Source organism: Macaca nemestrina, chromosome 2 (genome assembly GCF_043159975.1).
Source record: "Macaca nemestrina isolate mMacNem1 chromosome 2, mMacNem.hap1, whole genome shotgun sequence".
In the NCBI taxonomy this organism is placed as follows: domain Eukaryota; kingdom Metazoa; phylum Chordata; class Mammalia; order Primates; family Cercopithecidae; genus Macaca; species Macaca nemestrina.
Window position 1 is genome coordinate 185353982 of NC_092126.1, and position 12811 is coordinate 185366792.

Below are 12811 nucleotides of genomic sequence, written 5' to 3' on the forward strand. Positions count from 1 at the left end.
CTCAAGGGATCTTCCTGCCTCAGCCTCCCAAGTTGCTGAGACCACAGGTGCACACAAACATGCCTGGCTAGTTTTTAATGTTTTTTAGAGATGAGGTCTTGCTATGTTGCCCAGGCTGGCCTAGTTGTACTTTTGTAATATAAAGTTCTCATCACTTAGTCCCCACTTGTAAGTGAGAACATGTGTTACTTGTTTTTCTCTTCCTGTGTTAGTTTGCTAAGGATAATGGCCTCCAGCTCCATCCAAGTCCCTGCAAATGCATAAAGTCACTCATTGACAAGGGAACATTACAATAACCTATAAATATCAACGATTTCTTGATCTTACAAGCTTCCTTTTTTTTTAATTCAGGGAAAATTACGACCATTCAATTCTTATTCTGCCACTTCTATTTTATTTATTTCTCTGCACTCATCTCAACTTAATTATTTAGTCTCATCCGTTAGCACTCCAAATTAGTAAAGGTTTTCAGATTGCCAACAAACATATAAATACAGTTGGAAAGGTTCTTAGAAGGCATCACAAACACGGAGAGGCAACTGCCCCTCCTCACTCACAGAAGCACACTGAACTAAGAGAATCCTCTCATAGTTTCCTATTTCTGTTCATTTCCATCTATAATATGTGAATTGAATCTCTACAAGAAAAGAAATTAACCATTTCCCAATAAAATGGAAAAAAACACTTCATGATGGTTAGCCGAATTCGTGAGATTTGCTTGGGTTCATGCAAACACAAACTTGTTCTATGGAGGAAGTGTGCTATGAATCTCCAGTTTATAAACCTGTATTAGTAACAAAGACATCATACTCAAGTTGTTATTAGAAGACCTACTATTGTAGCACTTGATCCATTTATAAAGCCACATTGAAGAACAAGAAACATGTAAAATGCTTTTATTTTTTTTCTGCTCTAATTATTCTAGTATGTCATGAACAGTTGACAAAATTTTCTTGTGTGCTTTTCAATAATATATACAAATATCTTAAGGAATTTATTAGATACTAATGACTTGAATCATTAAAAAGTTAGGACAATTGTAATTGCAAAAAAACTTTAAACATACACGAACATATACTGACATCTAGCCTGCATGATTATGTGACTTTAAATAAAAAGAGAATACATTCCCGTATGAGATCTAAACACTTCCTTTTAATGTTTTTGTCAGTGAATCTATGACTTGCTTATTTCTCAGGCTGTAGATAATGGGATTTAAGAAAGGAATGATGACAATGTAAAATAGAGACTCCACCATATCTTGACCATCTGCTTGTGGAGATGCAGGGCCCACATACATGAAGAGAAGGGGGCCATAGTATAAACAGACGGATAAGAGATGGGCTCCACAGATAGAAAAGGCTTTCCTTATGCCTTTGACTGACTTTTTTTTTAAGACTGTAAAGAGGACAAATGCATAAGAGACAAGAATAGTCAAAATAGTGAATACCTGTATTGAACCAGACAAAATAAAAAGCATTAAAAAATTAATAGAAGGGTCAGTACAGGAAATTGTTAACAATGGGATGTCACAGTAAAAGTGATGTATTATGTTAGAATTACAGAAGGTTAATCTGAATAAAATGCCTTCATGAATTAAGGCATGAAGAAAGCCACCTACAAATGACAAGACTAATAGCCGGATGCACAGTCCATTGGTCATAATCACTGGATAAAGTAAAGGTTTGCATATGACTACATAGCGATCATATGCCATTGTTGCCAAGAGAAAACATTCTGTGGTTGCACTGATTACAAAGAAAAGAAAATTGTATCTTGCATTCAGAGAGAGAAATCGTAATACTCTTAGTGAAGAAGCTGATCAGCATCTTAGGGGTCACTGAGGATGATAACCAAGCATCTGCAAAGGCTAAACTCCCAAGGAATAAGTACATTGGAATGTGAAGGTGTGAGTCTTTCCAGATGACAGCAATCAGACCAAGATTTCCCATGATGGTGATGAGATATATTATCAAGAATGCTAGGAACAGGGGTATTTTCCACTCTGATTGATAGGTAAGTCCTGTGAGAAGAAACTTTGTCAGCAATGTTGCATTTTCCTCATCCATGTCCTCATTGGATGTACCCTGAATGAACTGAAATAAACATAAGAAGAATATTCAATAAGGATTTATAAAGTGAATACTAGAGGAGAGGAGTTAAAATAAAATCATACACTCATCAGAATGTCCTCTTCGTGTATTTATTACACTGTGCTGATGAAAACCATAGTAGGGGAATTGAAGAGGTGGAAAAATGCAATTATTTGAGTTTATAGAATGTGCATGAATAAACATATTTAAGCAAAAAGAAAGGCATTCTATGGATGTGATTAATTTATGTGGACACTGGAGTACGGTACAAAATTTCTGTGTCTGAGACATGGATACAAGGTCAAAGGAAAAGATCTTTGTAAGGTCAGAAACACAAAATGAGTTAAAAGCCATGTGAAGGACTTTGAACTGTATTCTTCAGGAAATAGTCATGAATTTAAAATTTTAAGACAGATGGTGGCATGTAAGACATATTTTAAGTTAAATAATTGGTGTTATAGAAAACAGGCTGCAAGGAAGGGAACCTGCAGTCAGAGATACTAATCAGGAAACTGTTTCTGTTGCAAAGGAATCCCAAGCCAGATTACATATCAGAATTGTCTGGGGGAACTTTCTTACCAAAATACAGAATATGAGGAATTACTATTAAATTCTGTAGTTCAAGAATGAGGTCTAGGAATATGTATTGTTAAGAAAATGCTATTCATGTGATTAAAATGAATGCAAAGTACCTACTTCATGTGTGATAAGGAAGTGATGAGGAAGACAAAGAAATAGATTGAAAAGAATTCAGAATGTAGAGTCACCAGGGCTCCATGACATATTAGATGGGAAGAGTGTAGTCACTGAAATTAAGAGGAGTCATTTGGTGATTCTAAATGAGATTGAGAACTCAGGTTCGTTGGCAGATATGGGGAAGGGGCATTCTCTGAACATCCAGGTGAGATGTACTTAGAGATGTGACTCTACTAGAACTTAATAAAAATAATGATATGGGAGGCATTGGGGGTAGTTTAAGGCATAGTTATAGATGTCCTATGCATTGGAGAGTGTATCAAACATAAAAGAGGAACAGAGAGGCAATACAATTAAAATTATATTAAACAGGTTATAAAGTGTATCCACTTTACAGGTCATTTATTAGATGGCCAGCCCCTGGTCCTCTTTTCTACCACATTAATCTTGGTGGCCGAGAGAGAATACTACCCATTCTAGAGTTAGAAACTTACTTTTCCATCCTTCTTGCACCTAGAATGAGGCTACTTGACTAGGTTTGGCCAGCCAAACCCACCAACATAGATTTGGAATTTGGAAGGTGGAAAACAAAGGAACAGTGATCAAAGAGAATTTTTGATGCAAAAGCAGCCAAAGCAGCAATATCAAGACCCTTACAAAAGCATCCACACACAACAATGGAACTGACAGTGTGAGCTGTGACATTTGAAATTTCAACCATGACAGCAGGAGCTTTTGTTGAGCTAGTGTTGGGACATGATTTGGGCTGTTGACTAGCTGTCTTACTTAATTCTGTTCCTGCCCATTTTTACAGCTCATTCTTCCAACTTTCCTGGCATTTCTTTTTTAGATAGCTTTCCATTCAATAAACTCATTGCCCAACGCAACCAAGAGTCCTGGCTCAAACAGAGAGACAAGGGTGATATCAGAAAAAAATATTTGGCAGAGTGATCAAAGAAGCAGGAGGGAAACTGGAGAGCTGAATGTTGTAGACATAAAGAGAGGAAATATACTCAAGAAGGACAAAGTACAGGGCAAAATGCCAAAAGAAATGCTCTGGTTGAACTAAATATGAAGAGAGATCACTGATTGTGGAAATTAGAGATTTTTAGTGGCTTCAGTGAAAGCAGTTTGCATTTGCTGATAGAATTAAAGCCAGAAAAAAATAAGAAGTGAATGGGAAACAAATGGCACAACAGTGAGGGGAATGAACTACAGCACTCCAAGTAATGCAAACAACATTTGCCATTTGCCTACTGTTGGAGAAATGTAAGTAAGTTAGTCCAACCATTGTTGAAGACATAGTGGTGATTCCTCAAAAACCTAAAGACAGAAATACCATTTGACCTAACAATCCCATTACTGGGTATATACCCAAAGGAATATAAATTATTCTACTATAAAGATACATGCATATGTATGTTCACTGCAGCATTGTTCACAATATCAAAGACATGGAATCAATGATAGAATCCAGTCCATCAATGATAGACTGGATAAAGAAAATATGATACATATACATGATGGAATACTATGCAGCCATGAAAAAGAAGGAGATCATGTCCTTTGCAGTGACATGGATGGAAATGGAGGCCATTATCCTTAGTAAACTAACACAGGAACCAAAAACCAAATACTGCATATTCTCACATGTAAGTGGGAGCTAATTTGTGAGAACACATGGACACATAGAGGGGAACAACACACACTGTGGCCTGTTGGAGGGTGGAGGGTTAGAAGAGGGAGAGGATCTGGAAAAATATAATAACTAATGGGTACTAGGCTTAATACCTGGGCAATTAAATAATCTCTACAACAAACCCAAATGACACAAATTTACCTATGTAACAAACCTGCACATGTACCCCTGAACTTAAAAACAGATGTTTTCTGTAAGCCTTTTTAATAAAAGTTTTCAAAAGTAAGGAGAAGAAAGGAAGGCAGGGAGAGGAGGAAAGGAAGCAGAGAAGTGGAAAAGAAAATCTAGGTAGTGAAAAGAAAATAAAAGAGAGAACAGTAGAGAACAAAAAAGGCATATATGAATAAATGTAGAAAAGAGAAGCAGAAAAGATACCGGAAAGCTGAGTGTTGGAAAGCCAAATAATAGGAAGAGAGGAAGTATCAGAGAAAGACAGAGGATTGGGGATAAATAGATGTTTTAACCCTAAAGTTCATTAAAAGATGTGAATTAGATGTGAATTCTAGAAAACTTTTCTTTACTGTTACTCAAAATTAGAACTTTAGTTTCCTATGGACTTTGTGTATGAAAACAAGATCCAATTTTAAATTTTACTTACAAACTTTGTGTTGTTCATAGATACACTAGCACTGTCTAGAAGTTCTTTCCATATACAAGTTACTTTGTCTTTGTTATTCTAGTGGTTAGAACTGACTTTAGGAATTCTGCTGCCTTTACTTGAGATCTCTTTCTTCTCCAACAATTTTTTTTGTAGCAAGATAATATTGAGCCAAGAGTGCAACCTGAAACAGGTTATATACATAGCCAACAACAATAATTTCAGATGTATTTTAATTTGGAATTAATTAAATTAAATTGGGCTCCGTTCACGCAATCTCAATAGAAAAATAATTGAAAATCTCAGATTCCATTTGTGTGTGTATACTTTTTAAGTCATAAATGTGGAAAAAGCATTGGAGGGACATTTTTCTGCATTTATATGTATTTTCTGCATATATATAAATATAAATACTCAATGAAATTATTTTCAAAAGTGGGTAAAAAGCTAAGTATTTAAGTGACACCTTAAAAGTTTTAATCATATGTATTTAATTAAACAATAGATTATTTTATCAGAATCAACAAAACGATATCTTGTATAGTGATCATTATAATTGATTCTTTAAACTCAGTTTTAAGTTGTTCTGGTTCACCAAAACTTACCTTACAAAGTCACTATAGTGAGGTTAACAAGGTAATAAAACATCATTGAAGGGAGCAAATCAGTATTACAGCTATTTTGCTTGTTCAGGCTTTATTATTATTTTTATTTTCTAACTACTAGAGAAGTAGGGAACAGACTTTAATTGTAAAAATAATGTATGCAGATAATTCACTAATACTTTCCGTATCTGCCTATTCTAACATCTTGTAAACCTAATCTTAAATTATCAAACAAGTTTTAAACTTTCTACCCAAAGAATAATACTATAGAAAACATTTTACTCTTACCCATACCTTGGAAGAAATTGTGGAGATCCTTTAAAAGTGTTAGGTTTTCTAAAGTAGAAATAAACACAATTACAGCACTAAAATGACAAAAACATAGGTAGCAATCCTGGCACATTGATTCATTTCAGAGGCTTCATTTCCTAAGTTGAAGAAACATGTGTATAAATTTTCCTTGAACACCAGAGTCAACTAATTGTACAACTGTGCACTTTTGCCAAAACAGGAAAAAGTGGAGAACCGAAAATTGCCCCAAGAGAGCTTGAGGATCCCCTTAAGGACAAAGTTAGCGGTTCTACTGGGCATTGTAGGGTTGGACATGTATGAAAAGTTCAAATTATTCCACAGGGGATTACAAACTTCAGAATCATAAACATCAAGTTATTGTAGACAGTTCTAGTTTTAAGAATTGAAATTATACTTTATGCTATTATTATTATTATTATTATTATTACCACAGATGACACTACTGACATATTTGCACGAACTTTGGTTTACTTACATAATTTGATGGTCTGAGTTCTTTGGTTAGTATGGTCTCATCTGAGTTAATGAAAACATGATTTTAATAAAACCAAAGAGCTAAATTCCTTTCAGAAGCAAACACGAATTGTCCTCTTCATGCAAACTGTAGCTCAAATTCCAGATATATACCTAGCTCCCCAAATTTAATATAAAGTCTGAGGAGAAATTTTTCTAGGCAAAAGTTAGGGGGAGGAGCAAAGAAAATAAAAGGCAAAGGACCTCTGTGGAGCGGGCGTAGATCTGTGCTTCCCAAATTTCAAGGCCTATGAATTTCCTGGAGACATTGTTAAAATGCAGATTCTGTTTCAGTAGTTCTGAGGTGGGGCTCATGAGTCATCCTGTTTAGGCCTGTGCAGTGACTCACGCCTGTAATCCCAGCACTTTGGGAGGCCGAGGCGGAGGGATCATTTGAGGCCATATGAGACTAGCCTGGCCAACATGGTGAAACTCCCGTCTTTACTAAAAATACCAAAAAAAAAAAAAAAAAAAAAAAAAAGGCAGGGCATCGTGGCTCAGTCTGTAATTCTAGCACTTTGGGAGGCCAAGGTGGGTGGATCACCTGAGGTCAGGAAATGGAGACAAGCCTGACCAACATGGCGAAACCCTGTCTGTAATAAAAATGCAAAAAAGTAGCCAGGCGTGGTGACGCATGCCTGTAATCCCAGCTACTCGGGGGGCTGAGGCAGGAGAATCAATTGAACCCGGGAGGCGGAGGTTGTGGTGAGCCGAGACTGCGCCATTGCACTCCAGCCTGGGCAACCAGAGCAAAACTCTGTCTCAAAAAATAAATGAATGAATAAATAAATAAATAAATAAATAAATAAAATAGCTGGGTGTGATAGTCCATGCCTGTAATTCCAGCTACTTGAGAGGCTGAGACACAAGAATTGCTTGAATCCAGGAGGCGGAGGTTGCAGTGAGCCCAGACGGTCTGGGCTACAGAGTGAGACCCTGTCTCAAAAGAAAGAAAGAAAGAAAAAAAAAAAGCAGTCTTCCTGTCTAACAGAGTGATGCCTGTGGACACTTGCCTTCCACACAACGTTCATCATTGAAGGGCCTAGATGATAAGAGAACCTAGATCCCAGGATAAACAAAAAATGGCAAATGTGACTGGCAATCAAAGAGAGAAGCAAGAAGGAGCCAAATGTGGCCAAAGGAGCAGTATGAGTATGAGTGGGTTTGGAAACTAAGTCACAGACTTTGTTCTTTAATCCCAATTTGGAAGAAAACTATTGAGAGATTGTGATTGTGGTAGTAATATGTTCAGATTTTGTTTTTGAGAATTAACATAGAAACTTCTCAATGAGCATTTGTTCAGGAAAGTAAAAATGTCCTTATTTTTGGCATTTAGATTTGATATCTGAATATTGATAAGTAACTACCTACACATCAACTTTTTTAAAACTTTAATCTCCACTAGCAAGATGGGAGAAAGCAAAGGGCATATCTTTTGGCAGATTTATTAATCAATTATCTGACTTTCTTAGAATTATTCTAGTGAAAAAGAAATATACGGAAGAAAATTGCGTATATAAAAGCAAAGTAACTGTGAATGCGCCGCAGAAAGGTGGCGTTAACAATATAATGTGCCGAATTAGCTTTTCACCCAACCAAAACTTGACTTAAATTGACTACCCCTTTAAATTTTATGTAATTATCTTCTAACTTGTTGCCTAGTTTTTACTACCAAAGGTCTCCATCATTGTTTTCAGTATAAATAATCTTTTCAATTCTGTTTACTTAAATATGTAGCTCATAGCATCACACTGAGGTTTTAATTTGCATTTCCATGATGACTAATGATCCAGCATGTGTTTATGACCTTATTTGACACATCTGTATTATTTTTGGTGAAGTTTCTCCTGTTAAAATATTTTGCTTATTTAATAAAATTGGGTTATTAGGTTTCTTTCCATTGATTTTGAGAACTTGGTATATATTCCAGATACAATTCTTTTGTCAGATATATGAGTTGCAAATATTCGGGACCTTGATCCTCTTTCTTTTCCGCAAGATATTCCACTGATGATATACTGATGACATTGTGCTGATTATTCTGATGACATGCTGATTGTCCCATTAAGCAAGAAGTAGTAACTACTCAAGACTTGTTGGTAACGCATGCATGCCAGAGGGTCAGAAATACATTTCACAAATATTCAGGGACTTTCTATTTCAGTGAAATTTCTAGGGGTCCAGTGGTGTGGGGCATGTTGAGCTATCCCTTCTAAAGTGAACGAAAAGTTGTTCCATCGAACCTATCCTGAAGGCTAGAAAGAGGGATAACGCCTTAATAGGTTCTTTGAATTTTGGAGACGTGTTCCTAATTGGAGTGTGTTACTCTGGCCCATTTAACCAATAACCCAATAAGATGCTGGTTTTGATTGAGGCTCAGAATACAAGAAGGTTCTGAAACATGTCTAGGGTGTTGTGCAAATTATCTAGAAGGATAAAGGGGGATATCATGATGTTACCGTTACCTATAGCCCTCAAGTAAGTCTCATGTAGAAGGTACTTTATTAGATGTGGTAAATATCACACAATTGTAGCAAGTGCACATCTTATAGATGAACTTTTTTTAAAATTTAAAATAATTTTGTGGGTACATAGTAGGTGGTATATATTTATGGTGTATATGAGATATTTTAATAGAGGTATACAATTCATAATAATCAGATCAGGGTAAATGGGTTATCAATTGCCTCAAGCATTTATTCTTTGTGTTACAAACAATGCAATTATACTTTTTGTTATTTTTAAATGTACAGTAAGTTATTATTGACTGTAGTCACAATACTACATCGTGTTCATTCTACTTAACTATATTTTTGTACCCATTAACCATAACCACTCCTTCCTGCCTACTATCCTTACCAACCTCTGGTAACCATTCTTCTACTCTATCTCCATGAGTTCAATGTTTTGATTTTTAACTCCCACAAATAAGTGAGAACATGCAAAGTTTGTCTTTTGTCTTTCTGTGCCTGACTTATTTTACTTAACATAATGACCTCCAGTTTCACCCATGCTGTTGCAAATGAAAGGAGCATAATTTTTAATGGCTGATTAGTACTCCATTGTATATATGTAGCACATTTGCTTTATCCATTGTCTGTGGATGGACACTTAGATTGCAAATCTTGGCTATTGTGAATAGTGCTGCAGTAAACATGGGAGTGCAGATCTCTCTTCTATACACTGGTTTTCTTTTCTTTCTTTCTTTCTTTCCTTCTTTTCTCTTTCTTTCTTTCTTTCTTTCTTTCTTTCTTTCTTTCTTTCTTTCTTTCTTTCTTTCTTTCTTTCCTTTTCTTTTTTCTTTTCTTTTTTTTTTTCTATATACCTAGCAGTGGGATTGCTGGGTCATATGGTAGTTCTATTTTTAGTTTCTTGAGGAACCTCCAAGCTGTCTCACAGTGCTTGTACTAATTTACATTCCCAACAACAGTATATGACGGTTTCCTTTTCTACACACCCTAACCAGCATTTCTTACTGCCTATCTTTTGGATATAAGCCATTTTAACTAGGGTAAGATGTTATCTCATTGTAGTTTTGATTTGCATTTCTCTGATGATCATTGATATTGATCATCTTTTCATATAGCTGTTAGTGATTGTATGTCTTCTTTTGAGAAATGTCTATCATATCTTTTGCCGATTTTTAATTAGGTTATTAGATTTTTTTCCTACTAGTTGTTTCTGTTTCTTATGTATTCTGATTATTAATACATTGTCAGATGGGTAGTTTGCAAATATTTTCTCCCATTCTGTGGGTTGTCTCTTCACTTTGTTGATTGTGTGCGGTGCAGAAGCTTTCTAACTTCATATGATTCTACTTGTCCATTTTTGCTTTGATCGCCTCTGCTTTTGGGGTATTACTCAAGAACTCTTTGCCCAGACCAATGTGCTGCCCAATGTTTTCTTGTAATAGTTTCATAGTTTCAAGTATTCTAGTTCAGTCTTCCGTTCATTTTGATTTTTGTATATGGTGAGAGACAGGGGTCTAGTTTCAATCTTCTGCATATGAATATCCAGTTTTCCCAGCACCATTTATTGAAGAGACTATCCTTTCCTCAATGTACGTGTTTGGCATTTTTGTTGAAAATGAGTTCACTGAATGTAGATGTATGAATTTGTTTCTGGGTTCTCTAGTCTGTTCCATTGGTCTATGTAGGTATTTTTATGCTAGCACCGTACTGTTTTGGTTATTATAGTTCTGTAGTATAATTTGAAGTCAGTTACTGTGATTCTTCCAGTTTTGTTCTTTTTACTCAGGATAGCTTTGTATATTCTGAGTCTTTTGTGGTTCCATTCAAATATTAGGATAGATTTTTTCTATTCCTGTGAAGAATGTCATTGGTATCTTGATAGGCATTGCATCGAAGTTGTAGATTGCTTTAGGTAGTATAAACAATTTTAACAATATTGATTCTTCCAATCCATGAACATGGACTATATTTCAATTTTTTGGTGTAATCTTCAATTTCTTTCATCAGTGTTTTATAGTTTTCATTACAGAGATCTTTCACTTTTTTGGTGAAGTTAATTCCTAGGTATTAAATTTTATGTGTGGCTATTGTAAATGGAATTAATTTTTTCATTTCTTTTTCAGATTGATCACTGTTGGTATATAGAAATGCTACTGATTTTTGTATGTTGATTTTATACCCTGCAACTTTATTGAATTTGTTGACCAGTTCTCATAGTTTTTTGGTGGAGTCTTTAGGTTCATCCAAATATAAGATCATATCATCTGCAAACAAGAATAATTTGACTTCTTCCTTTCCAATTTGGATACCCTGTATTTCTTTCTCCTGTCTGATTGCTCTAGCTAGGACTTCTAGTACTATGTTGACTAAAAGTGGTGAAAGTGGATATCCCTGTCATTTTACAGATATTACAAAAAGGGTTTTAGTTATTCCCCATTTAGTATGATACTAGCTGTGGGTCTTTCATCTATGGCTTTTATTATGTTGAGGTATGTTTCTTCTATAACCAGTTTTTTGAGAGTTTTTTTCATAAAGGGGTATTGAATTTTATCAAATGTTTTTTCTGCATCAATTCAAATGATCATATGGGCTTTGTCTTTTATTCTGTTGATATGATGTATCACATCAATTGATATGCATATGCCCAACCATCCTTACATCCCTGGAATAAATCCAATTTGGTCATGATGAATGATCTTTTTAATGTGATGTTGAATTTGGTTTGCTACTATTTTGTGGATGTTTACATGAATGTTCATCAGGAATATTGGCCTGTAGTCTTCTTTTTTGGATATCTTTGTCTGGCTTTGGTAGCAAAGTAATACTGGCCTTGTAGAATGAAGTTGGAAGTATTCCTACCAGCTCTATTTTTGGGGGTAGTTTTAGGAGGATTGATGTTAAGTTCTTCTTTAGATATTTGGTAAAATTCAGGAATGAAGCCACTGGGTCCAGGGATTTTCTTTGCTTGGAGACTTCTTATTACAGCTTTAATCTCCTTACTTGCTATTGGTCTGTTCAGGTTTTGGATTTCTGTATGGTTCAATCTTGGTAGGTTGTTTGTATCTAGGATTTTATCCATTTCTTCAACATTTTCAAATTTATTTACATATGCTTACTCATAGTAGTCCCTAATAATCATTTGCATTTCTGTGGTATCAGTTGTAATGTCTCCTTTTTTCATCTCTGATTTTATTTATTTGGGTTTTCTGTCTTTTTTTCTTAGGTAGTCTGGCCAGTGGTTTTTCAATTTTGTTTATCCTTCCAGAAAACCAACTTTTCATTTCCTTGATTTTTACATTGTTTTCCTTTTTTCTGTTTCATTTATTTCTGCTCTAATTTTTATTGTTTATTTCCTTCTACTAATTTTGGATTTGGTTTGCTCTTGCTTTTCTAATTCTTTAGGATACATTTTTAGGTTGTTTATTAGAAGTTTATCTATGTTTTTGTAGGTAGACACTTATGACTATAAACTTAGTACCAATTTTGCTTCATCTCATAGGTTTTGGTATGTTGTGTTTTCATTTTTACTTGTTTCAAGAAAATTTTCAATTTTGTTCATTGACTTTCTGGTCATTCATATACATATTGTTTAATTTCAATGTGTTTGTATAGTTTCCAAAGTTCCTCTTGTTATTGATTTCTAGTTTTATTCCATTACATTAAGAGATGATACTTGATATTATTTCTTTTTTAAAAAATTCTTTGAGACTTGTTTTTTGCCATAATATATAGTCTATCCTTGAGAGTGATCCATGTGCATAGGAGAATAATGTGTATTCTGCAACTGTTGGATGAAATGTTCTGTACATATCTGTTAGGTCCAT

At 34.9% G+C, this 12811-nt stretch overlaps 1 protein-coding gene and 1 long non-coding RNA gene across 6 annotated transcripts in view; one reads left to right on the forward strand and one right to left on the reverse strand.

Moving 5' to 3' along the window:
• The window catches only part of LOC105477442 (uncharacterized), an 82037-nt gene that overhangs the window by 42075 nt on the left and 27151 nt on the right, over positions 1 to 12811 (forward strand). The window lies entirely within an intron of this gene.
• LOC105477582 (olfactory receptor 5H8-like) lies at positions 1142 to 2090 on the reverse strand. The gene is given in 2 exon segments (XM_024791448.2): positions 1142 to 1756; positions 1758 to 2090. Coding segments are annotated over 2 exon segments (927 nt in total). The 5' UTR covers positions 2070 to 2090.